General features: G+C 44.3%; 1 protein-coding gene across 3 annotated transcripts; it reads right to left on the minus strand.

Moving 5' to 3' along the window:
- Positions 1-428: 428 nt before the first annotated feature.
- Positions 429-23261, minus strand: CLEC17A (C-type lectin domain containing 17A). 3 transcript variants are annotated; one of them, XM_081498884.1, is made up of 12 exons: positions 23136-23261; positions 22919-22993; positions 20012-20044; positions 19879-19929; positions 19754-19795; positions 19123-19164; positions 17676-17813; positions 17447-17509; positions 15364-15459; positions 14990-15141; positions 8222-8331; positions 429-2779 (listed from the first exon to the last, which is right to left on the minus strand). In XM_081498884.1, the coding sequence occupies exons 1-12, from the start codon at positions 23176-23178 to the stop codon at positions 2644-2646; spliced, it is 981 nt and encodes a 326-aa protein (XP_081355010.1). In that variant the 5' UTR covers positions 23179-23261; the 3' UTR covers positions 429-2643. The 3 variants fall into 3 exon arrangements, with proteins under 3 accessions (XP_081355010.1, XP_081355009.1, XP_081355011.1); XM_081498883.1 differs by having other exon boundaries at positions 22919-22996; XM_081498885.1 differs by lacking the exons at positions 19754-19795; positions 19879-19929 and having other exon boundaries at positions 22919-22996.
- Between the last annotated feature and the right edge of the window lie 1164 nt (positions 23262-24425).

Raw genomic sequence — 24425 nt, forward strand, 5'->3', positions numbered from 1 at the left:
AAATTAAAAGAAGTCATCAGGGTGTGTTCTAATCCAGTATGACTGTGGTCTTTAAAGGAAGGAGAGATTATGACACAGAACTTATAAAGGGAAGACCTCCTGGAGACAGCCACAAACCAGCCACGGAGAGAGGGCTCACCAGAAATCAACCATGCCAACATCCTGATCTCAGACTTCCAGCCTCCAGAACTGTGGAACTTCCCTGGTGGTCCAGTGGTTAAGAATCCATCTTCCAATGCAAGAGACTCAGGTTCAATCCCTGGTCAGGGAACTAAGATCCCACATGCCTCTGGGCTACTAAGTCTCACTGCAACCACTGAGCCTGCACATTCTAGAGCTGGTACATTGCAATAGGAGAGATGCCCACATTCAGCAACGAAGACTCAGTGCAGCCAAAGATTTTTAAAAATAAAAATATGTTTCTGTTGTTTAAGTCAGTCTATGACACTTTATTATGACAGTCCCAGCAAACTGACACAGTAGGCAAGGACCACGCAATGAACGGATATTTTGAAAAGATCTAACATTGCAAGAGAACTTCCCTGGTGACTCAGTGGGAAAGAATCCACCTGCCAATGCAGAAGACTCAGGTTCAATCCCTGGATTGGGAAGACCCCCTGGAGAAGGAAATGGCAACCCACTCCAATATTCTTGCCTGGGAAATCCCATGGACAGAGGAGCCTGGCAGGCCACAGTCCATGGGGTCACAAAGAGTCAGAGATGACTTAGCAACTAAACAACAACATTGCAAGAGCTAATGGAGAGTGGAGCATGGAAACATACATATTACCATACATGAAATATGCCAGTGGGAATTTGCTGTATAATGCAGGAAACTCAAACCTGGTGCTCTGTGACAACAGAAGGATGGGATGAGGTAGGAGGTGGGAGGGAGGGCCAAGAGGGATGGGACATATATATACCTATGGCTGATACATGCTGATATATGGCAGAAACCAACACAATATTGTAAAGCAATCATCCTTCAATTAAAAATAAATATTTTTATTAAAAAAAGAGCTAATAGTCCAAGAAGATCCATCCATAGTAAAATGAATTACTTCATCAAAGAGTTTCACAAACCACCTAAAGGCACAAATGGGTAGGAAGATGTCTCCATTATTATCCTGAGGATCTCACAAAGTCATGGCCTGGCCTGGGTGAGGAATTTTGACTTTTAGCTGGTCTGCCTTTCTAGAAGTTCCACAGCTCAAGTCTTGGCAGAGGTCTGATTCCACCACCTAGGTTGGACAAACCTCACTCAGGACATGGAAACAGCTGCATGTCAGGAATTATTGCCCCACCTGCTTCCCAGAAGGAAATGGTAAACCAGTCCAGTACTCTTGCCTGGAGAATCCCATGGACAGGGGATTCTGGGGGGCTACAGTCCATGGGGTCACAGAGTCAGACACGACTGATCACTGAGCATGGCATGGTTTCCCAGAAGTTGGTTCACATCAGGTAGGCAGTAAAGGGTCCGAGTCCCATCATGTCATGATCATGGTCCAAAGAAGCCATAGTGTTTTCAGTTCCAGCTCAAATAATGTCAGACCTGGAGCTCCTGGAGTCCATATGGTTTCCTAAGAGCCATGATCAGGGACCTGGTGAGTTCCCTCCAGACCCCAGAACTGCGAGACCATTACTAAGACCTGGTTGTCCCTCCTGCTCATCTACTCTGAACTGAGTTGTGTCCCACCAACCCCATCCCCCTAAAAAACTTCTATGTTAAATCTCAAACCCCAATGCGATGCTATTAGGAGGTAGGGCCTTAGGGGTGATTAGGTCTTGGGTGGGAGCCTTCATGAAAGGGATTAGTGTCTTTATAAAAGGGACCCCAATATCATATGACAGCCCTTGTATGTGGAATCTAAGAAGAAATGATGCAAATGAACTTACTTACAGAACAGGAAGAGACTCACTGACTTAGAGAATGAACATAAGGCTGCCCGGGGGAAGGATGCAGGAAAGGGATAGTTAGGGAGTTTGGGATGGACATGTACACTCTGCCCTATTTAAAATGGATAACCAACAAGGACCTACTGTACAGCACAGGGAACTCTGCTCAATGTTATATGGCAGCCTGAATGGGAAGGGGAGTTTGGGGGAGAATGGATACATGTATATGTACGGCTGAGTCCCTTTGCAGTTCACCTGAAACTATCACAACATTGTTAATGGGCTATACTCCAATACAAAATAAAAAGTTCTTAAAAAATAAAAATGGACCCCTGAGAGTTCTCACCCCTCCCAGCATGTGAGGACACAGTGAGAAGATGACATCTGTGAACCAGGAAGTAAGTTATCACTAAACACTATATCTCCCTGAGCCTTGATCCTGGGTTTGTCAGCTTCCAAAATTTTGAGAAAAAAAAATGTCTGTTATGTATAAACCATCCAGTGTACAATATTTTGTAATAGCAGCCTGAACAGACTAACATATCATGCAACTGAACCAAGTCCTCACCCCAGAAATGATCTGACTTGCACCCCAGGGAACTTGCTACATCCGAGCTGCTGGTTGAATCTTGGGTGCTGTCAGTTCCCACTGTTCACGTCAGTTCCAGAAGGGCAAGAGGTTCTCACCTCCAAGACCCAAGGGGCATGGGGTATGGATGGACCTCCACCCAGCCTCAACTCTGGGGTTCAACAGGAACATTTCCGCTCACAAATCCAATACGTAGTTTTGTCGCAGGAGAGGTCATTCCAGGTGCCACCTTTGTTCATGCTGGCACAGTTCTCATTATTATAGAGGTTGTTGGGTTCCTGTGGGTCCCAATAGCTGGATAAAGGAGAAAGTGGATATAGAGTGAGGTGAATAAATGGAGCACAGCGGATTTTTCAAGACAGTGAAACTGCAATTCTATACAATACTGTGATGGTAGATACATGACATCATGAGTTTGTCAAAACCTGTAGAATTTTGGGACAGTCCAATGGCTCAGCAGGTAAAGAATCCACCTGCAGTGCAGGAACTGCAGGAGACATGGGTTCGATCCCTGGGTCAGGAAAATCCCTTGGAGGAGGTATGGGCAACCCACTCCAGTATTCTTGCCTGAAAAATGCCATGGACAGAGGAGACTGGTGGGCTACAGTCCAAGGGTTCCAAAGAGTCAGACACTACTAAGCAAGCATAGAATTTCACAGCACTAAGAGTGAACCTTAATCTGACCTATGGACTTAGTTGATAATAATGTGCCTATATTGGCTCATCAATTGTAACAAATGCCTATACTAATGCAAGATGTTAATAATGGGGAAAAAATGTGTGCAGGAGAGAAGGGATGTGGGAAACAGTGCTCTGTACCTTCTGCTCAATTTTTCTAAAAAAATAACGTACTACTGAGCCATAAAAAGAATGCAATTTTGCCATTTGCAACAACATGGATGGACTTGGAGGATATTATGCTAAGTAAAGTAAGTCAGACAGAGAAAGACAAATACTATACAATATCACTTACATGTAGAATCTGAAAAATACAACAAAATAGTGAATACAACAACAAAAAAGCAGACTCACAGATGTAGAGAACAAACTAGTGGTTACCAGTGGGGAGAGGAAAGGAGAGAGGGGCAATATAGGATTAGGGGAGAAAGCGGTGCAAAGTGTTAGGTATAAAATAAGGTACAAGGTCCTTGTTGGTAGCACAGGGACTTCTACTCAATATTCTGTAATAATCTAAATGAGAAAAGAATTTGAAAAAGAATAGGTATATGTATATGTATAACTGAATCACTTTGTGATACACCTGGAAAGCAAATGTAAAGCAGCTATACTCCAATATAAAATAAAAGTTATTGGGGACTTCCCTGGCATTCCAGTGGTTAAGACTTCATCTTCCAATTCAGGGAGTGTGGGTTTGATCCCTGATCGGGAAGCTAAGATGCCACGTGTCTCAGTGGCCAAAACATAAAACAGAAGCAATATTGTAACAAATTCAATGAAGACTTTAAAAATGGTCCACATCAAAAAAATCTTTAAAATTAAATAAAAATTACTTTTTAAAAGTAAACAATTTTTAAAGTAATAAAATTTAAAAATAAGCTATAAGGATATATTGTAAAACATAGGGAATATAGCCAATATTTTATAACTTTAAATGGAGTATAGCTTTAATAATTGCAAATCACTATGTTGTACACCTGTGATATATAATACTGTCTACCAACTATATTTCAACTTAAAAATAATGATAAAAGGAAAAATAAAGTCTATTTATTTAAAAAAAAAAAAAAAAAAGAATACCAGAAAAAAGAACAAGAAAAGCCTTCATGGTTCAGGGGTCTTTCTTCCACCCGAATCATTTCTTCAGCCTTTCAGAATTACACAAAAATGTTGTGTTGTCCCTGTCACCCAGCAGCTTGTCTGTGCTGACTCAGCCCCATCTCCCTGTTCACCAGGAATTCTCCAGGTTCCTGAATCAGTTTCCTGCATCTGGTCAGTTTCTGTTCTCTTCCAAAGAACATTTTTGTTAAACCACATCCCTCTCAACCTTCCAAGTAATTTAGTGTTTTAGGTCCTGTTCCTTTTTTTTTTTTTTAATTGGAGTATAATTGCTTTACAGTGTTGTGTTGTTTCTACTGTACAATGAAGTCAATCAGTTATATGTATACATACATCCCCTCCCTCTTGGACCTTCCTCTCACCCCATCCCCCATCCCACTCATTCAGGTCATCATAGAGCACAGAGCAGAGCTTCCTGTGCTTTATAGCAAGTTCCCACCAGCTATCTGTTTTACACCTGGTAGTGTATACATGTCATTTGTTTGGTCTATTTGTTTTGTTCTGCTTTTATCTCACAATTTGTTCCACCCTCCCCTTCCCCTCAACCACCACCGTGTCCATAGAGCCAAATCTGGCAATTCAGGTGCATGGGATTTATGAAAGGATGTTCTCAGGAGAGAGGGACTGAGAGAAGCAGGATGAGACAGGGGATAGAATTGAGCAAGAATGTGGGTTTAGCCTGGTGGAGACTCAGTCTGAACCCACAAGGAGCTCTGAAATTTGAATAGCACAGCAGAGTTTTTCCAGCTTGATACAAGGGGTCCAGGCAGCTCTTAGCCTGTCATTATTTGTGGCATGACTTCAATGGGAGTGCAGTAACCTCCTAGCTGAACAGGCTTCCATTCAGCTGAGGTCACCTCTCTGGAGAAAGCGTAACTGTGAGCCTTTAGCAGCCAATGCCCCCTGCTGGGGGATGCCTGCACCAGCCCCCAAAAGGGATCTGAGCTGAAGACCTGCAGTGACACACCATCCCATGCCATCTCTATTTACAGAATTCTACCTCCCTCCAGGAATCTTTAATAAAAAAGTAAAACCCCCAGACAAAACACTAATATCTCTAATATATAAAGAGTTCCTAGAAATCAATAAGAAAAAGACCAAAACTCCAATATAAAAAACACACAAAAATCTTTCCATGTGATGCAAGGAAAGATCCTATGTGCCACAACTAAGACCCAACACAGACAAATAAATAAATATTTCTTTAAAATATACAAAAGATATGAATAGATAATTCACAGAAAACTTAATACATATGGCTATCAAACATATGAAAAGACACTCAACTTCAAGCATAACAGAAATGCACATTAATATTACATTGGCCTCTCAGTACCCTGTAATGACCTATATGGGAAAAGAATCTTAAAAAGAGTGGATATATGTAAATGTATAACTGATTCACTTTGCTGTACAGCAGAAACAAACACAATATTGTAAATCAACTATACTCCAATAAAAATTAATTTTAAAAAACACTACATTAGTATTCCATTTTTCACCTATAATTAAAACAACAAAATTCCAAAAGTTTGACGAGCGTGTGGGCAAAAAAAAAAAAACAGATGTAAGTCAAGCTGGTGAGAGAATAAATTGGTATAATCATATGGGGGACAGTTTGTTAATATTTACTTAAAATACAAATACAGACATGGCCGTATTTATATTTTAAATAAAAACAAATTTAATACATACAGCATAAATAAATACAAATTTTCCCTGGTGGCTCAGTGGTCAAGAATCTGCCTGCCAGTGAAGGACACATGGGTTCGATCCCCAGTCTAGGAAGATCCCACATGTGGGGGAGCAGCCAAGCCTGTGCACCACGACTACTGAGCCTGTGTTCTAGAGCCCAGGAACCGCAACTACTGAAGCCCTCACCCCCTAGAGCCTGTGCTCCAAAACAAAAGAAGCTGCCACAATAAGAAGCCGGTGGACTGCAACTAGAGAATAGCCCCCAGTTGCCACAACTAGAGAAACCCTGCAGGCAGCAACAAAGACCCAGCAGAGCCAAAAATTAATTTGTTAATGAATTAAATTATTTTAATAAATAAAATTAAATACTAATACATATTCTCCTGAAGAAGATAAAGCATAATGACTAACAGCATGGACTTTGAAGCCAGGTGTGTGGCACTTCCACCTGCCAACCGTCTGACCCTGGGAGGATCGCTTAACCTGTCTGTGCCTCTGTTTCCATGTCTTTAAGTGGAGAGGATAACAGTACTTTCCTGATAGAATTACTAAGAAAATTAAATAAATGAGCTGATATAAAGAATGCCTCCCCAAATGAGATCCTGCTCATTCTTTTGGCAAATCAAAATCTTCCTCCTGGGACTTCTCCAGTGGTTAAGACTCTGAGCTTCCACTGCAGGGAGCACAGGTTTGGTCCCTGGTTGGGGAACTAAGACTCCAAATGCCATGTGGCACAGCCCAAAATAAATAAATAAAAGATCTTTAAAATAAAATTTAAAAGCATGCATCTTTAAAAAAAAAAAAAAAACTTCCTCCTCCTCTTGCCCTATAGCCATGGCGTCTTTTCTCTCTTTTTTTCCCCTCAACCATTGGTCTGAAGACTTGATATGTTTGAGCAGTTGTACTAAAAGGCTGAGATGTTGTAATGAGGAAAAAAAAAGTGCAGGCACCAGAAACCCTATCAGAAAAAAAAGCACCCTTCTGCTTCCCTTGTCCAGCTCTGCCTGGGATTTTTTGTGTATGCGTGTGATTGGTTGATATGCTTTTGTTTATTCTTTAAATTTTTTAATTTATTTTTTAAAAATTTTTTAAAATTAGTTTATTTATCTATTTTTTAACTTTACAATATTGTGTTTGTTTTTCCATACATTGATATGAATCTGCCATGGGTGTACATGTGTTCCCCTTCCAGAACCCCCCTCCTACCTCCCTCTCCATCCCATCCCTTCGGGTCATCCCATTGCACCAGCCCCGAGCACCCTGTATCATGCATCGAACCTGGACTGGCGATTCGTTTCACATATGATAATTTACATGCTTCACTGCCATTCTCCCATATCCTCCCGCCCTCGCCCTCTTCCATAGAGTCCCTAATACTGTTCTATATATCTGTGTCTCTTTTGCTGTCTCACATACAGGGTTATCTTTACCGATTACTAAATTCCATATATATGTGTTAGTATATTGTATTGGTGTTTTTCTTTCTGACTTACTTCACTCTGTATAATAGGCTCCAGTTTCATTCACCTCATTAGAACTAATTCGAATGTATTCTTTTTAATGGCTGAGTAATATTCCGTTGTGTATATGTACCACAGCTTCCTTATCCATTTGTCTGCTGATGGGCATCTAGGCTGCTTCCATGTCCTGGCTATTATAAACAGTGCTGCGATGAACATTGGGGTACATGTGTCTCTTTAATGTATTTTTAATTGGAGGATAATTGCTTTACAATATTGTGTTGGTCTCTGCCATACATCAGCACGAATAAGCCATAGGCATACATATGTTCCCTCCCTCTCGAACCTCCCTCCCACCTCCCGCCCCATCCCACCCCTCTAGGTTGTCACAGGGCACCAGGTCTGAGTTCCCTGTGTCATACAGCAAATTCCCACTGGCTATAATGTATATGTTTCCATGCTACTCTCTCAATTCATCCCACCCTCTCCATCCCCCACTATGTCCTCAAGTTTGTTTCCTGTGCCTGCATCTCCATTGCTGTCCTGCAAGTAGGTTCATCAGTTCCATCTCTCTAGATTCCATATATATGCATTAATACATGATATTTGGTTTTCTCGTTCAGACTTACTTCACTCTGCATGACAGTCTCTAGGTCCATCCATGTCTCTACAAATGACCCAATTTCACTCCTTTTTATTCAACCTGGGATTCTAAAGAATCTGCTGGTTTGGATTTCACAAAGACCTACAAGGAGGAGAGACCCAATAAGCCCTGGATACTTGCCTCAAAGTGATGGGTGACCCATCCAGCCACCTCCAGTCCCCTTCGACAGTCCTGTCATTCAGCCCCAGCCAGTACACCCGTGGAGATCCATGAGCCTTGGCCACAAAGTCCTGCAAGTATAAACTTCATTCAGCCATCAGTTCTTCTACACACACCCTGCTTGTCTCACATATATTCAGGGCTTGTGAATGCCACCCCAGTACCCATCCCAAATCCCTATAGCATACAGAACAAGATCAAAACCTTCCTCCCACTTGAGCACATGCAGTGGGAATAGTCATGCTGCTTTCTCGAAAAACCTATGAACCACTCTGTGCCTCAATTTCCACCTCTGTAAAATGGGATAATTGTAGCTACCTTCTCATAGAGTTATTGAGAGGATTGAATGAATTAATATGTGTAAAGAATTCAAAACAGTGTCTGACATGCTGCAAGTACTGTGACATCTTATTCTATTGGAGTATAGTAGATTTCCAATTTGCCTTGATTCATGGACCTAACATTTCAGGTTCCTATGCAATATTGCTCTTTACAGCATCGGACCTTGCTTCCATCACCAGTCACATTCACAACTGGGTGTTGTTTTTGCTTTGGCTCCATGAGAAACGCTGGGCTGGATGAAGCACAAGCTGGAATCAAGATTGCTGGGAGAAATATCAATAACCTCAGATATGCAGATGACACCACCCTTATGGCAGAAAGTGAAGAATTAAAGAGCCTCTTGATGAAAGTGAAAGAGGAGAGTGAAAAAGTTGGCTTGAAGCTCAACATTCAGAAAACTAAGTTCATGGCATCCAGTCCCATCACTTCATGGCAAATAGATGGAGAAACAGTGGCTGACTGTGATTTTTGGGCTCCAAAATCACTGCAGATGGTGACTGCAGCCATGAAATTAAAAGATGCTTAATCCTTGGAAGGAAAGTTATGGCCAATCTAGACAGCATATTAAAAAGTAGAGACATTACTTTGCCAACAAAGGTCCATCTAGTCAAGGCTATGGTTTTTCCAGTAGTCATGTATGGATGTGAGAGTTGGACTGTAAAGAAAGCTGAGCGCCGAAGAATTGATGCTTTTGAACTGTGGTATTGGAGAAGACTCTTGAGAGTCCCTTGGACCGCAAGGAGATCCAACCAGTCCATCCTAAAGGAGATCAGTCCTGAGTGTTCATTAGAAGGACTGATGTTAAAGCTGAAACTCCAATAATTTGGCCACCTGATGCGAAGAGCTGACTCATCTGAAAAGACGCTGATGCTGGGAAAGATTGAGGGAGGAAGGAGAAGGGGACGACAGAGGATGAGATGGTTGGATTACATCACCAACTCAGTGGAGATGAGTTTGAGTAAACTCTAGGAGTTGGTGATGGACAGGGAGGCCTGGCGTGCTGCAGTACATGGGGTTGCAAAGAGTCGGACACAACTGAGTGACTGAACTGAACTGAGATTTCCAACATTGTGTTAGTTTCCCCTGTACAACAAAGTAAATCAACTATGTGTATACATATATCCCTCTCCTCTTAATTAGCCTCCAATTAAAATAAGTAAGTTAATTTAAAAAAATCCCTTCCCTCTTGAGCCTCCCTCCCACCACCTCCATCCCACCCCTCTAGGTCATCACAGAGCAATGAGCTGAGCTCCCTGTGCTATACAGCAGCTTCCCACTAGCTATCTATTTTACACATGGTGGTGTATATATGTCAATGCTACTTTCTCAATTCATTGCACCCTCTCCTCCCCACCCCATGACCACAAGTTCAGTTTCTACGTCTGCATCTCTATTCTTGCCCTGCAAATAGGTTTGTCACTACTATTTTTCTGTATTCGACATAGCACTGCAACATCTTAACAATTAACAGATAACTTAAGGAACATTCTAATAATAATAACTGATATCTTGGATTTCCTGGTACTTTCACACTCCCAACCCCTGCAGTCCTAAGTGACATCCAGACAAAAAAGGAATCCATTGCTTCAGAAAAAGAACGTGGGGGAGGGGAGAAATAGGAGATTCCCAGCTTTTGTAGTTCCAAAGCCCCTGCCTTTGGGAGGAAAGAAAGGACTTGGATCAAAGATGAGAAGAAAATATCATGATTTGAAGCAACTCCTGGAGTTCTCTAATAGTACAGTGGGTAAGAACCCACCTGCCAACTTAAGGGACACAGTTCAATCCCTGGTCCAGGAAGTTCCCACCTGCCGCAGAGCAGCTAAAGCCCACGTGCCACAACTACTGAGCCTGCATGCTGCAACTACAGAAACCCGTGCACCTAGAACCCGTGCTCCACAACAAGAGAAGCTACCGAACGAGAAGCCCAAACATCACAACCAAGAGTGGCCCCTGCTCGATGAAACCAGAGGAATCCCACATGCTGCCATTTGCAGCAACATGGGTGGACCTAGAGAGTGTCATACTGAGTGAAGTCAGACAGAAAAGGAGAAATATCATATGACATCTCTTGTACATGGAATCTAGAAAGAAATGATACAAATGAACTTACAAAACAAGAGACTCACAGACTTAGAAAATGAACTTATGGTTGCCAAAGGGAAGTGATAGTTCAGGAGTTTGGGAAGGTCATGCACACACTGCTATATTTAAAATAGATAATCAACAAGGACCTACTGTATAGCACATGGAACTCTACTCAATGTCATGTGCCAGCCTGGATGGAAGAGGGGTTTGAGGGAGAATGGATACATGTATATGTATGGCTGAGTCCTTTCACTGTTCCTTTCACCGGAAACTACCATGACATTGCTAATCGGTTATACCTCAACACAAAATAAAAAATTTAAAGTTTGAAATAAATCAATAAATTTTTTGAAGAGATCCAGCATAGCCAAAAATAAATTAAAAAAAAATTTTAAAATAAAGCAACTCCTCTCCAGGCAAACTGATCTATGGAATGGAAACCAGATGTGTAGTTTCCTGGGGTGGGCGGGAGAGACTGGAAAGATGGCCTGAGAGAACTCCATGGGCTGTAGAAACATTCTAAATCTTGACTGGGTTGACAGTTACACAGATGTCTACATATGCCAAAACTCAGTGAATGTACACTTAACATCTGTGCATTTTACTCTATCATATCTCACTCACTCAATCTTATTCAAGACCAAGATTCCCTAAAATGTAAAGATGAAAGATGGCAATGGGAAAGAAGCCATGGAGATGTAGACATGGTGGGTGCCAGAAAGAGGGCTCTGCATTTCATTCTCTGGTAGAGCCCGAGGTGATGGCCAAAACCCCAGGTGGATATGAAAACTCTAAAAAGTAGAGGGACTGTGGACCTTGTTTCTTGGGTAAAACCCCAGAGAAGTATCAGGAAGTCAGAAAGAGCAGAGTGCTGCTCAGCCCATCAAATTAGCATAGCGCCCTGAAGCTGAAACTCCAATACTTTGACCACCTGATGTGAAGAGCCAGCTCAGTGAAAAAGACCCTGATGCTGGGAAGGATTGAGGGCAGGGGGAGAAGGGGGCAGCAGAGGATGAGATGGTTGGATGGCATCACTGACTCAATGGACATGAGTTTGAGTAAACTCCAGGAGATAGTGGAGGACAGAGGAGCCTGGTGTGCTGCAGTCCATGAGGTCACAAAGAGTCGGATATGATTTAGTGACTGGATAACAACAACAACTAGCACACAGTAGGTGTTCAAGAAATGTTGATTGAAATAATAAGTAATAAGTGAGCTCTACAGGCTTCCCAGGTGGCTCAGCAGTAAAGCATCCACCTGCAAATGCAGGAAACACGGATTCAATCCCAAGGTCAAGAAGATCCCCTGGAAAAGGAAATGGCAACTCTCTCTAGTATTCTTGCCTGGAAAATCCCATAAAGGAACCTGGTGGGCTACAGTCCATGGGGTCACAAAACAGCTGGACACGACTTAGTGACTAAACAAAAAGTGAGCTACACACTTTGCACAGGTTATCTCATTTGATCTTCATGGTGACCCCCTGAAGCAAGGATTATTAACCCCATTTTACAGATGGGAAAGTTGACCAGAGCAGTTAAATAATTTGTCCAGGATCATTCACCCAGTGGTGAATGGATCCCAGTGGATTACAGCTTGGAATAAAACATTGAGGACCAGATATGTGTTCCCCTCCACCTTGCTGCTGCTGCTAAGTCGCTTTAGTCATGTCCGACTCTGTGTGACCCCATAGACGGCAGCCCACCAGGCTCTGCCATCCCTGGGATTCTCCAGGCAAGAACACTGGAGTGGGTTGCCATCCTTCCTCCGCCTTGACCCCATCGATATAAGCCATCCTTACTCAGAAGAAAAACAGATGATCCCAACTGATTGAGATGAAATCTACATCACCTTGGTATAACAGGAGCTCAAAAGAGGAAGGAAATGAGTTACTTAAAGCAAAGTTATATTTCTTAATTACCTGAGTTTAGTTGATGTTTAGTTGGAATACAATTTACGCCTGCCCCATTCACATCATCTAATCTAATCTCCAAAAAAACTCCTGTATTAACTTCTCAATACAAATGATGCTATGTAACAGAAAGATTTTTTTAAAACAGAGGATACAGGGGAAAAAATAAGATGATAGCTCTAAATCCAACCAAATCAATAATTACATTAAATGTAAATGGTCTTTTGCTGAGTCATATGGCAGTTTTTCCTTTTTTCTCTCTTTTTTTTTTAATATTTACTATTTTTATTTATTTATTTGGCTGTGCCAGATCATAGCTGTGGCATGTGGGAATCTCCAGTTGCAGCATGTGGGATTCAGTTCCCGGACCAGGGCTTGAACTGAGGCCCGCTGCATTGATAGCATGGAGTCTTAGCCACTGTACCACGAGGAAAGTGAAAGTCGCTCAGTCATATCTGACTCTTTGCGACCCCATGGACTATACAGTCTATGGAATTCTCCAAGCCAAAATACTGGAGTGGGTAGCCTTTCCTTTCTCCAGGGGATCTTCCCAACCCAGGGATCGAACCCAGGTCTCCCTCATTGCAGTCAGATTCTTTACCAGCTGAGCCACCAGGGAAGCCCAAGAATACTGGAGTGGGTAGAAGTTCCCATATGTTAGTTTTATTCCTAGTTTTTTAAGGAATTGCCACATGTGCATGAATGCTCAGGCATGTTCGACTCTTTGCAACCACATGGACTGTAGCCTGCCAGGCTCCTCTGTCCATGGGATTTCCCAGGCAAGAATATTGGAGCAGGTTGCCATTTCCTACTCCAGGGGATCTTCCTGACCTAGGGATCAAACCTGCGTCTCCTATGCCTCTTGCATTGGCAGGTGGATTTTCTTTCTTTCTTTTTTTTTTTTTTTTTTACCACTGAGCCACCTGGGAATTGCTATAGTGGTTGTATCAGTTTACACTTGCATCAACATTGTAGATAAATGGATAAAGATGATGTGGTACATATGTACAATGGAATATTACTCAGCCATAAAAAGCATGAATTTGAGTCAGTTGCAGTGAGGTGGATGAACAAAGAGTGAAATAAGTCAGAAAGAGGAAAATAACTATCATATATTGATGATATATGGTACTGATGAAGCTATTCGCAAGGAAGGAATGGAGACATAAATGTAGAGAATGGACTGTGGACATTGGGGAAGCAAAGAGTAGGACAAATTGAGAAAGAGGCATTGACATATATACACTATCACATGTAAGATAGATAGTGAGAAGTTGCTGTATAACACAGGCAGCCCAACCTAGAGCTCTGTGACAACCAAAAGGGGTAGGATCAGAAGCGGGAGCAAGGCTCAAGAAGGAGGGATATATACATATACTTATGACTGATTTAGGCTTCCCTGATAGCTCAGTTGGTAAAGAACACGCCTGCAATACAGGAGACCTGCATTTGATCCCTACAGAACCAACACAACATTGTAAAGCAATTATCTTCTAAATAACAAATTTTTTAAAAACTGTAAATGATCTTATAATACCAATTAAAAGCCAGAGATTCTCAGATTGAATTGAAAAAAGATAAGACCCCACTATACGCTGTCAACAAGAAATCTTAAAATAATCACATAGGTTAAAATTAAAAGGATGGGGAAAAATAAACCCAGCAAACACTAATAATCAAATAATGCTATGAGTTTTATGGTCAAGAACAAAACTAGCTTCCTGGGCTCAAACCCCAGCTCTGACATTTACTAGTTGTAACAAGCAAGCTGCTTGAGTGAAATAAGCCTCAGTTTTGTCCTCTGTGAGGTGCTGATATGTAATGATATGCACTCTGTGCAAATGGTCTTACCACCTAGCTTTGGTAGTATTTAGTCATTAAAATTATCTACACTTATTTCAGTTCTCCTAGTACATACACACAGATGAAACTGTCTTTTTCTATCACTTTAAAACAAGAGTGCCCATGTGACTTTCTTTGTGAGTGCATGTAGGTAGAAATTTCTCCTCATACACTTCCACCACTGAGCTATAGGGACTGGCTGTTATTTTAATATAACATAACCTCTCCCGACTCTCACCTAATTTATAGGGCTGTTGTTAGAATTATGTTAATGCGTGTCAGATACCTGGAATACAGCCTAGAGAATAGAAAGTGCTACCAAAGAGACAGCCATTATTATACCTCCATGTTAGAGAGGAAACTGAGACTCAGATTGGATAAGTCAATGCAATCAGGATTTGAACTCAAGCAGTAACCTCAATATTAAAAGTTCTAGTGACTCAAAAGCAATTCCAGTTTCTTTACATTCAGGCCAGGGAAGGATGTGTAAACCCTAGGAGAGAGGCAGGCTGGCCCTGCTGGTTCTCAAGGGTGTGGAAGGGACAGCTCACCTGTTCATCAGAGTTACTGATGATGACCAAGTGAGAGTAATTCTCCTGGCAGAACTTCCGGGCTTCATCCCATGACTTGGTGCTTGGCGAGAAGTAGTAACACTTACCCTGAAAAGGGAGCCAGCCTTCAGGGCAGGTGACCCTGGTACAGTCTGGAGACAGGATAGGATTCTGTCAGAGTGGCCCCAGAACCAGAGTAATGTACATGGTATGCCGTGTACAGGTGTTTAGGCTGTGCACTGCTCAACTCTAGCAGGGGTTGGGAGGGAACCATTCACATAGATTGCACTGAGAATCACTCCCAAGGATTTGTGCTCTGTACCGGCTCCACCATGCCCCCCCCAACTCAGGGAAGTTCCCCAAGTCCCACTTACCTAATAATCCCCGAAGTTCCAGCAGGGACTGGTTGGTGTCAGCTCTTATGCGCTCAATGTCCTTCTTCAGGCCAGCTAACCCCACCATGCCAGTCACTGTCAGCAGGAATGGGCTGAACGGTTAGAGACCCAAATCCCTATCTACCCACCTACCAATCACTGATTGCAGACACACCAGAAAGAGGCAAGAGTTGTGTTCCCCACCATACCCATGTTCTAGTGGGTGATGCTAAAACTCAAAAACAACATGGTCAGTGCCCCAGAGGAATCCTAGAGTTACTCAGAGGAGAGATTAATCCCTGAGGCTTGAGGGAGAGTAGAGATGGAAGACTTCCTGGAGGAGGTGGGTTTAAAAGGGAAATGGTGGTTCTGTATTAGTGAGGAGGCTCAATAGTCAGGGGCCACCTTGGAAGAAAAGATCCAGAGGCAAGCATGTTGGGAAAGGCTAGTGCAGTAAAAGTCAAGAAGAATCTCACAGGAGCTTGAGCTCCAACTGGGATGAGGTGTGGCATCTGGGTCCTTGAATGCCAAGCCAAAAGTTTTGTATTGGACTCTGGGCAGTGAGAAGCTGACGGTTTTTGAGTGTAAGAGTGGCTTGGTCTGAAGTGTGGGGTGAGGGAGTGTGGAATGGAGCAATTTTCAGACATCACCAATCATAGTGAAGGCCTCTTCTACAACTAATATGTTCCCACTACTCTTGCACAAATTTGCCCTCCTCCAATACTCCCCAGGGTCATCAACAGATGACACTTCAATTAGACAAAATAGAAATATTAGATAGATAACTCATTAGATAGGTAGGTAGATAGATGATATATAGATGATTGATAAATAGACAATAGATAGATGATTGATGAAGAAATAGATAACTGAAGGTAGATAACTAGATAGGTAGATGATAGATGATTGATAAATAGAAAATAGATGATTGACAAATAGATAATAGTAGATAGATAGACATAAAATACATATGTTATCCTTGACATTCTTTCCTCTCACCCACCACCATTCCCACTCACCCATCCCCAGGGTCAGTCAGTTTTACCTCCTAAACCTTTCTACTCTACCTACTTCTCTTCAACCCCACAGCCACAACCCTCAGCTAAGCAACCATCCTCTCTCAACTACCCAACCTCCTCCCTGTACTTAAATGTTGCCTCCTACCATAGGGCCTCTGCACATGCCTGAGATTCTCAACTCCTTACCTAGTTAATTCCACATTTCCTGAGTCTAACAGATTCACTGCATTCCCTGCCCTCATTGGCCATAAGATTCCTGATGAAGCAGACAAGTTCATCACATAACTAACTTATGATAAATGTCATGAAACAGAATTCAAGAGGCAAGGAGAGGCCATAACAGGGTGTGAGCCTCAACTGGAGGCGTGGAAAGGCTGCCCTGCTATGGTAAATTAAAAAGGGCTGCAAATTCTTTGCCCTTCCCCCAAGGAGTGGCAGGATTGCCTACCCTCCTTCTGAATCTAGGCTGGTCCTGTGATGAGTTTTGACCAACAGAGTTCAGTGGACTTGTGGCTGTGTAATTTCTGAAGCTGAGCCCTAACACCACCATGTTGTGAGGAAGCTCAAGTTACGCATGTGGACAGAGGAGCACCCAGGTACCAGCCATGTAAGTGAAGCTTTCTGGAACCTTCCAGCCCAGCCCAGCTACCCAGTGACTCCAGCTCACCCCACAAAGAGTGAATGTACCATGCTGAGCTGTTCTGAATTCCTGCCTTGTAGATTTGCTGGGACAATAAGTGACAATGCTGGGAGGAAATAAATGCCATGTTTCTTTGCAACCACCCCCCAGAAAAATGACCACATTTCCAGCACTCGACAACCACAGTGACTCTCGGCCACCGTACTGAAAAATAGTGGAGGTCTAGATATATGCATGTACACGCACACACACACACTCCACAGGGACAGGGACTCTGTTGTGCTCACCTTCCTAAACACCCATCCCCCACCCTGGTACCTAGCACAGTGTCTGACAAACATGGGGTTGGGGTTGGTGACGAAGCTGGATTTGACAATCATGTTGGTGCTCAACATGGCTTGAAGGGATGATTGACAACACTCACCATTTGCTCGCCATGCCATCTGCTGAAAGGTCAACATCCTCAGTTCTTCCACCAATTCCTGGTCTATAAGAAGGAGTCCAACTTGAGCCCAAGTCCTCCCATTTGTTGTTGTTCTTGTTTAATCACTAAGTTGTGTCTGACTCTTTTGCGACCCCATGGACTGTGGCCCCCAAGTCCTCCCATACCCCTTGCCCAGTTTCTCTGCATCCCCCTTTCTCGCCTTACTCACACTTGATCAGGGTCACAACCAGACCGGTACAGCCCATGAGCAGTGACACCACTACCAGCAGACACAGGTACACCATCAGTCTCTCCTGGTAACAGCTAAGCCCTCCAAACTTCTCGCTGATCCAGGGTACTGGAGTTGCTGGGGGGTGGAGATGGGGACAGAGACACTGACGCTGGTGCTTCAGACAGTGAGGAAAGGACCCTTGAGCTTTTCTCCAAGAGTGGCGATGGGGTGGAGGGGGGCAAAGGATTAAGGTCGTGACTATATCATCAGGTGGGGTCAGCAAGAGAATGTCAAACAGAGCAAACCCTGAAGAAGCCCAGAACGTTTGTGGGATACATCCTATGTGCCCAGCATTCTGTCACACCCTTATTATCTTCTTGAATCCTCACCCTTATGGCATAGGTTTAATTGTTCCCATTTTGAAAATAAGTAAACTGAAGGCTTAGAGAGTTTGTGCATAACCTGGACCCAGTTCTTCTCTTTTTTATCCTTTTTTTTTCAATTGGGGTATAATTGCTTTACAATGTTGTGTTAGTTTTTGCTGTACAATGAAGTGGATCAGCTATATACACATATCAGTATATATACAGTATATACATACATATACTATATAGAGAGAGTATATATATACATATATATCCCCTCTCTTGAGCCTCCCCCCACCCCCCCATTCCCACCCCTCTAGGTCATCACAGAGCACCAGGCTGAGCTCCCTGTGCTATACAGCAGCTTCCCACTAGCTATCTATTTTTACACAGGGTAGTGAATACATGTCAATGCTATTCTCTCGACTCGTCCCACCCTCTCCTTCCTCCACTGTGTCCACATGTCCATTTTCTACGCCTGTGCCTTTATTTCTGTCCTGCATATAGGCTCATCTGTACCATTTTTCTAGATTCCATGTATATGTGTTAAGATGCAGTGTTTGTTCTTCTCTTTCTGACTTACTTCACTCTTTTTGACAGACCCTAGCTCCATCCACATCACTACAGATGACCCAGTTTCATTCCTTTTTATGGTTGAGTATGATATATTTGTACCACAAATATATCAAATTCCATGATATATATGTACCACACCTGCATTATCCATTCATCTGTTGATGGACATTTAGGTTGCTTCCATGTACTGGCTATTGTAAATAGTACCCAGCTCTTCTCTTTAACATTTAGGATCTATCGTCATTTATGCTCCAGCAGCCCCCCCACCCAAGTTGCTCCCCAGGGGCCCAAACTATGGACACTTGCATCCCCTAACTTACATGCAAACAGGAGGTAGGGCTTGAGGAGTACCTGGTAGCCATCCTGGGTCCCTAGGGGTCTGGTCTAAACTCAAAAAGGAAGAGCTTCAGAGAGGAAATGTCTTTCTCCCGGGGTCTAACTCCAGAGCTCACACACACTGGACACCATGGGAGGGGAGACAGAGGCACACCCAAAGGACTTACTGGCTACAGGCGGCTGGGATTGAAGATCCGTCAGATCAGTGCCTGGGAGAAAGGCAAGAGACGTTTATTCAGAAGTCACTGAAAGACTTTGTCTTCCAAGATTAACAACCTCCCCCAAGCCCTCTGATTTGTTCTTTGGTCAGAACTGGGGAATGGAGGGGACTTCCCTGGTGGCACAGTGGATGAGAATCCGGCTGCCAATGCAGGAGACACGGGTTCTATCCCTGGTCTGGGAAGATCCCACATGCCTCGGAGCAATTAAGCCCGTGCGCCACACCTACTGAGCCTGTGCTCTAGAGCCCAGGAACCACAACTAGTGAGTCTGAGTGAGCCAGCTTCTGAAGCCCACGCACCCTAGAGCCCATGCTCTGCAACAAGAGAAGCCCACCCATCTCAACTAGAGAGTAGCGCCCACTTGCTGCTACTAGAAAAAAGCCTGAGCAGCAAAGAAAACCCAGCACAGCTAAAATAAATTAACATTTTTTAAAAAGAAGTCACTGAAAGACTTTGTCTTCCAAGATCAACAGCCTCCCCTCAAGCCCTCTGATCTTTCTCTGGTCAGAACTGGAGGCTGGAGTAGGGACTTCCAAGTGCACCCTAGGACGTCGTAATGGGTATTCCTACGGCTCACCCAGCTGAGGAGTCAAGCTGGTGACAGGGGTGACATTCAGGCCTGGAAGGGATCAGAAAGACAGCAATCAGGCACAGAAGGACCTCAGCTGAGGGAACAGGATGCTCCCGGCCCCAGATCCTCACCCGTGTTCTTTGGGAGCTTACAGGGAAGTGGGGGCCTCTCCGATTTCTTTCCTGAGGAGGGAGAAATGGTTGCTCAGGCTCAGAGCAGGACCAAGCCAGCACTGGGTCTCTGATACCCCCAGCCCCAGCTCACCTGCCCTGGGAGGTCTTGGTGGAGCCATCCAACCTGGAACAGAGAAGCTCAGAGTCAGAGCTGGTCCAACGATGGGAATGGGTGGAAGCCAGTGATGCAAACAGGATTGAGATTGCAGTGGAGGGTTAGGGATGGGGTTGTGCATGAGAATGGAACTGGACTTAGGGATGGAGACAGGGTTAAGATACAGTGATCAGGGACTTCCCTGGTGTTCCTCCCAATGCAGGGGGCCGGGTTCAATTCCTAGTCAGGGAACTAGATCCCATAAAAGAAAGAAAAAAGTGAAAGTGTTAGTCGATCAGTCGTGTCCGACTCCGAGACCCCATGGACTGTAGCCCACCAGGCTCCTTTGTCCACGGAATTCTCCAGGCAAGAATGCTGGAGTGGGTAGTCATTCCCTTCTCCAAGGGATCTTCCTGACCAAGGGATTGAACTCGAGTCTCCTACATTGAAGGCGAATTCTTTACTGTCTGAGGCACAAGGGAAGCCCACAAAGATTCGGCTTGCTGACACTAAAGAAAGATCCCCTGTGCCACAATTAAGACCTGGTGGGACCAACAAAAAAGAGAAAAAGATACAATGACCAGCCATCCTGAATTACTAGGACTTTCCTAATTTTAAAGCTGGAAGTCCCAAATTCCAGGAAATCTTTCATCCCTGGATAAACTGGGACCGTTGATTACTCTGAGTTAAAGACACGAGTTTGAATATGGGAATAGAGTAAGGTTAAGATTGGGGGACTTCCTTGGTGGTCCAACAGCTAAGACTCCATGCTCCCAATGCAGGGGGCCTAGGTTCAATCCCTGGTCCTGGAACTAGATCCTGCATGCCACAGCTAAATGTTCACATGCCAAAACTAAAGATCCTGTGTGCTGAAACTAAGATCTGCCGCAGCCAAATAGATAAATAATTTTTTTTTAAGGTTAGGGGACTTCCCTGGAGGTTCAGTGGTTGAGAATCTGCCTTCCAGTGCAGGGGATACAGGTTAGACCCCTGGTTGGGGAACTGAGATCCCATATGGGGCAGTTAAGCCCACAAACTCTAGAGCCTGAGCACCACAAGGAAGAGACTCACATGCCTCAACTAAGACCCGACTGGGCCAAATAAATTAATTAAAAAAAAAAGTTAGGGTTGATATAAGGGTTTGGATTGCAATGAGGATGGGGCTGAAAGAAGGCTCATGGATAGTGATGGACATGGGAGTAGGGTGATGATTCAGGGTGTGGTTGGGGGGAAGAATGCGGTTATAGCTGGGTTTGGGGATCGGGGAGAGGCTGAGGCTGGTTTGTAGTTGTGTGGGGTTTGGTGACGGCTTTGGATCTGGACATAGAGATGGGACGGAGACAAGCCTGAATTTGGAGATGATGGAGTCTAAATTTGGGGAAGAGGTGACCTTGAAGACAGGGATGGGGGGCTTCCCTGGCAGTCCATTGACTGAGATTCTGCACTTCCACTGCAGCAGGTGAGGGTTCGATCCCTGGTCAAGGAACTATGGGGTCCATATGCCACGTGGCACAGCCAAAACAAATAAATGCGTCTTTTTCATTAAAAAAAAAAAGACAGGGATGGGGTGGGGGGCATGGAGTTGGGCTTGGGGATCATTTTGGGACCAGGTTGGAGATGAAGATGGACAGTAAAAGAGCCAAGCCTTCTAACTCCTACTGAGCCCCGTGGTGCTCTGGGACTTCCCAGGCTGACTCCACTCTGGACTCATAAGTGGAGGACATGGATCCGCCTGGAATACCAGCACCACCACCGCACCCCGTCCAAGGACATTAAGGGGCCCTGGTGGACTTCTTTTTTTTTCTTTTGGCTGCACAACGTAGCCTTCATGTCTTCCCTGGTGGCTCATTGGTAAAGAATTCATCTGCCAATCCAGGAGATGCAGGTTCAATCCCTGAGTTGGGAAGATACCTTAGAGAAGAAAGTGGCAACCCTCTTCAGTATTCTTGCCTGGGAAAATACATGGACAGAGGAGTCTGGCAGGCTACAGTCTGTGGGGCTGCACAGAGTCACACACGACTGAGCGACTGAGCACATATACGCATAGCTCTCAGGATCTTAGTTTCCCAACCTGAACCCAGGCCATGGCAGTGAAACAACCAAGTCCTAACCACCAGACCACCAGGGAATTCCTAAAGCCTCCACTTTTATATGCACTTATCAGACTCTTGTTTAGTCCCCAGCCAGGTGTGGATCACTCAAGTCTAATTTGGATCCTGAGTGCGAATGCAAAGAGATTGAAGAAATACTGGTCCCTGAACAGCTTCTTAAACCCTGGCACTCATGTCTCAGGGCTTTGCATCCACCAGTTCTTTTGGGAACTGCTTTCCTTAACAAACTCTTATTCACTCCTCAAGTCTCACTCCAATGACCCTCGTCTGACCCCCAATCCTCCCACTAATGCAGGCAGAGCCTTCAATTACCCTCAGGATTTCCCCAATTTCCTACTCCCTCCCCTCTCTGACTTTCTCACCCAAGACTGTACACAGAATTGAGTGTTAGTTGCTCAATCGTGTCCGACTCTCAGTGACCCCAGGGACTGTAGCCCGCCAGGCTCCTCTGCCCATGGAATTCTCCAGGCAAGAATACTGGAGTGGGTTGCCATTCCCTTCTTCAGGGGATCTTCCTTGCCCAGGGATAGAACCCAGGTCTCCCGCATTGCAGGCAGATTCTTTACCATCTGAGCCACCAGGGAAGCCCCTGTGTACAGAACTGCCTTCCCCATCAGACTGAGAGACCCTCACAACGGAGGCATGGATGCTCCCACCATTATGGTGCTCAGCATGAGCAGGCTGACAGTGTGTGTCTGCTATGCCCAGCTAATTGCCCCCGGGGAGTCTGCTCCCCACCCTTCATCCCTCAGGCTGCACATCTCTTCACCTGGCCTCAGAGAGTTCCTCTTACCTGGCTTGGGAGGAAGGTCCTTGTAGGGTGGAGTCATGTTCTCGTAGTCGTCATCATCATCCTCTTCCCTGGACCCTTCTAGAGGAAAGGCAAGTGAGAGCCCAGCCCACCCTCCCCTCTGTCCCTCACACCCTGGTCTCCAGCCCCAAGATGGGAACATTGTAACCTGGCTCCTGACCACCCCTGGCCCCCAGCCCACGCCTGGCCAGGGCCCTACCTGGCAGGTCCCGGCACCCAGTATTGGTATACAGGGTGCACATGGCTGCAGTTAACACCAGGAGCCTGAGAAGGAGCGGGTAGGGTCTGACAGCCGCTACTCCTTGTGTCCCCAACTCAGGTGTCTGGGGCTTTTCTCAGTTCCTTTTTTCTTTTTCTTTAGTAGTTAAGAACATGCAAATCCATCTGGAGGGAAACACCCCAGACCACACACACACACACACACACACACACACACACTTATATTTCCCCCCAGTTTGAATTCATGCATAGAAGTAACAATGACAATAGCCCCTGCATTTGAGTTCCCACAGAGCACCAAGCCCTGGGTGAAAAAGATGGGAGAAACTCCTTTCTTCATGGACCCGTCAGTTGAGACAGGAAAGACGATACACCTGTAAAGAAATACCGAAATAAGCGATACAGTTTGGTTTTTCATTTTATTTCCAGTAGTAACAAAGTATTATTTTAAAATAAGATAAAACAGGGCAAAGGGATCGGATGAGGGCTAATGTAGACAGGTGATCAGGGAAGGCCTCCCGGAAGCAGTGACATTTGCAACAAGATGTTAAAGTGATCGGTGCTAAGTAAGTACTCCCACATTACACAGTGAAGTTCTAGGCTCCGTATAGCTACATAAGACATAACCCCCAAAACTTCATGATTGGGCTTCCCTGGTGACTCAGTGGAATCCACCTGCTAATGCAGGAGACATGGGTTCGATCCCTGGTCCGAGAAGATCCTACATGATGTGGAGCAACTAAGCCCGTGTATCACAACAACTGAGCCTGCATGCTCTAGAGCCCATGCTCTGCAACAAGAGAAACCCTTGAACAGCAACTAGAGTAGCCCCATTTGCCGCAACTAGAGAAAGCCCAGACCAGCAATGAAGACACAACACAGCCAAGAATAAATAAATTTTTTTTAAAAAAAGCAAAAAAAAGATGCCCCCACCGAAGCCTCAGACAGACAGTGGTCCTGCTGGCCCCTTGGTCTCAGCCACATGAAAGGACTTTGAACTTCTGACCTCCGGAACTATAAGAGAATTCATTTTCATTGTTTTTAAACCACTACATTTGTGATGATTTGTTTTAGTAAGCATAGCATATTACATACCCCAGAGGCCAAGACCCCAATTCCTCTTTTGAGGGGCTTTCCACTAAAAGTGAAAGGAAATGCAACTCAGATTGGCTTAAACAATAAGGAAACCCCATCGGTCCCATCCTTGTACATGTTAGAATATTGGGCTGGGTGGTTGTAACAGAGATTCAGAACAAGAGTGACTTAAACA

The sequence above is a fragment of the Giraffa tippelskirchi genome, chromosome 6, assembly GCF_054371585.1.
Source record: "Giraffa tippelskirchi isolate mGirTip1 chromosome 6, T2T-mGirTip1v1.2.pri, whole genome shotgun sequence".
In the NCBI taxonomy this organism is placed as follows: domain Eukaryota; kingdom Metazoa; phylum Chordata; class Mammalia; order Artiodactyla; family Giraffidae; genus Giraffa; species Giraffa tippelskirchi.

What these genes read in the sequence shown, in the direction of transcription:
- CLEC17A (XM_081498883.1), bottom strand. Translation starts at nt 23,178, where the DNA reads ATGTGCACCCTGTATACCAATACTGGGTGCCGGGACCTGCCAG. An exon ending in GGTTGTGACCCTGATCAAGT is followed by an intron (nt 17,510 to 17,675) that starts GTGAGTAAGGCG and finishes TCCTTCTTATAG; the next exon opens with ACCAGGAATTGGTGGAAGAA. An exon ending in GGAACTTCGGGGATTATTAG is followed by an intron (nt 15,142 to 15,363) that starts GTAAGTGGGACT and finishes TCCTGTCTCCAG; the next exon opens with ACTGTACCAGGGTCACCTGC.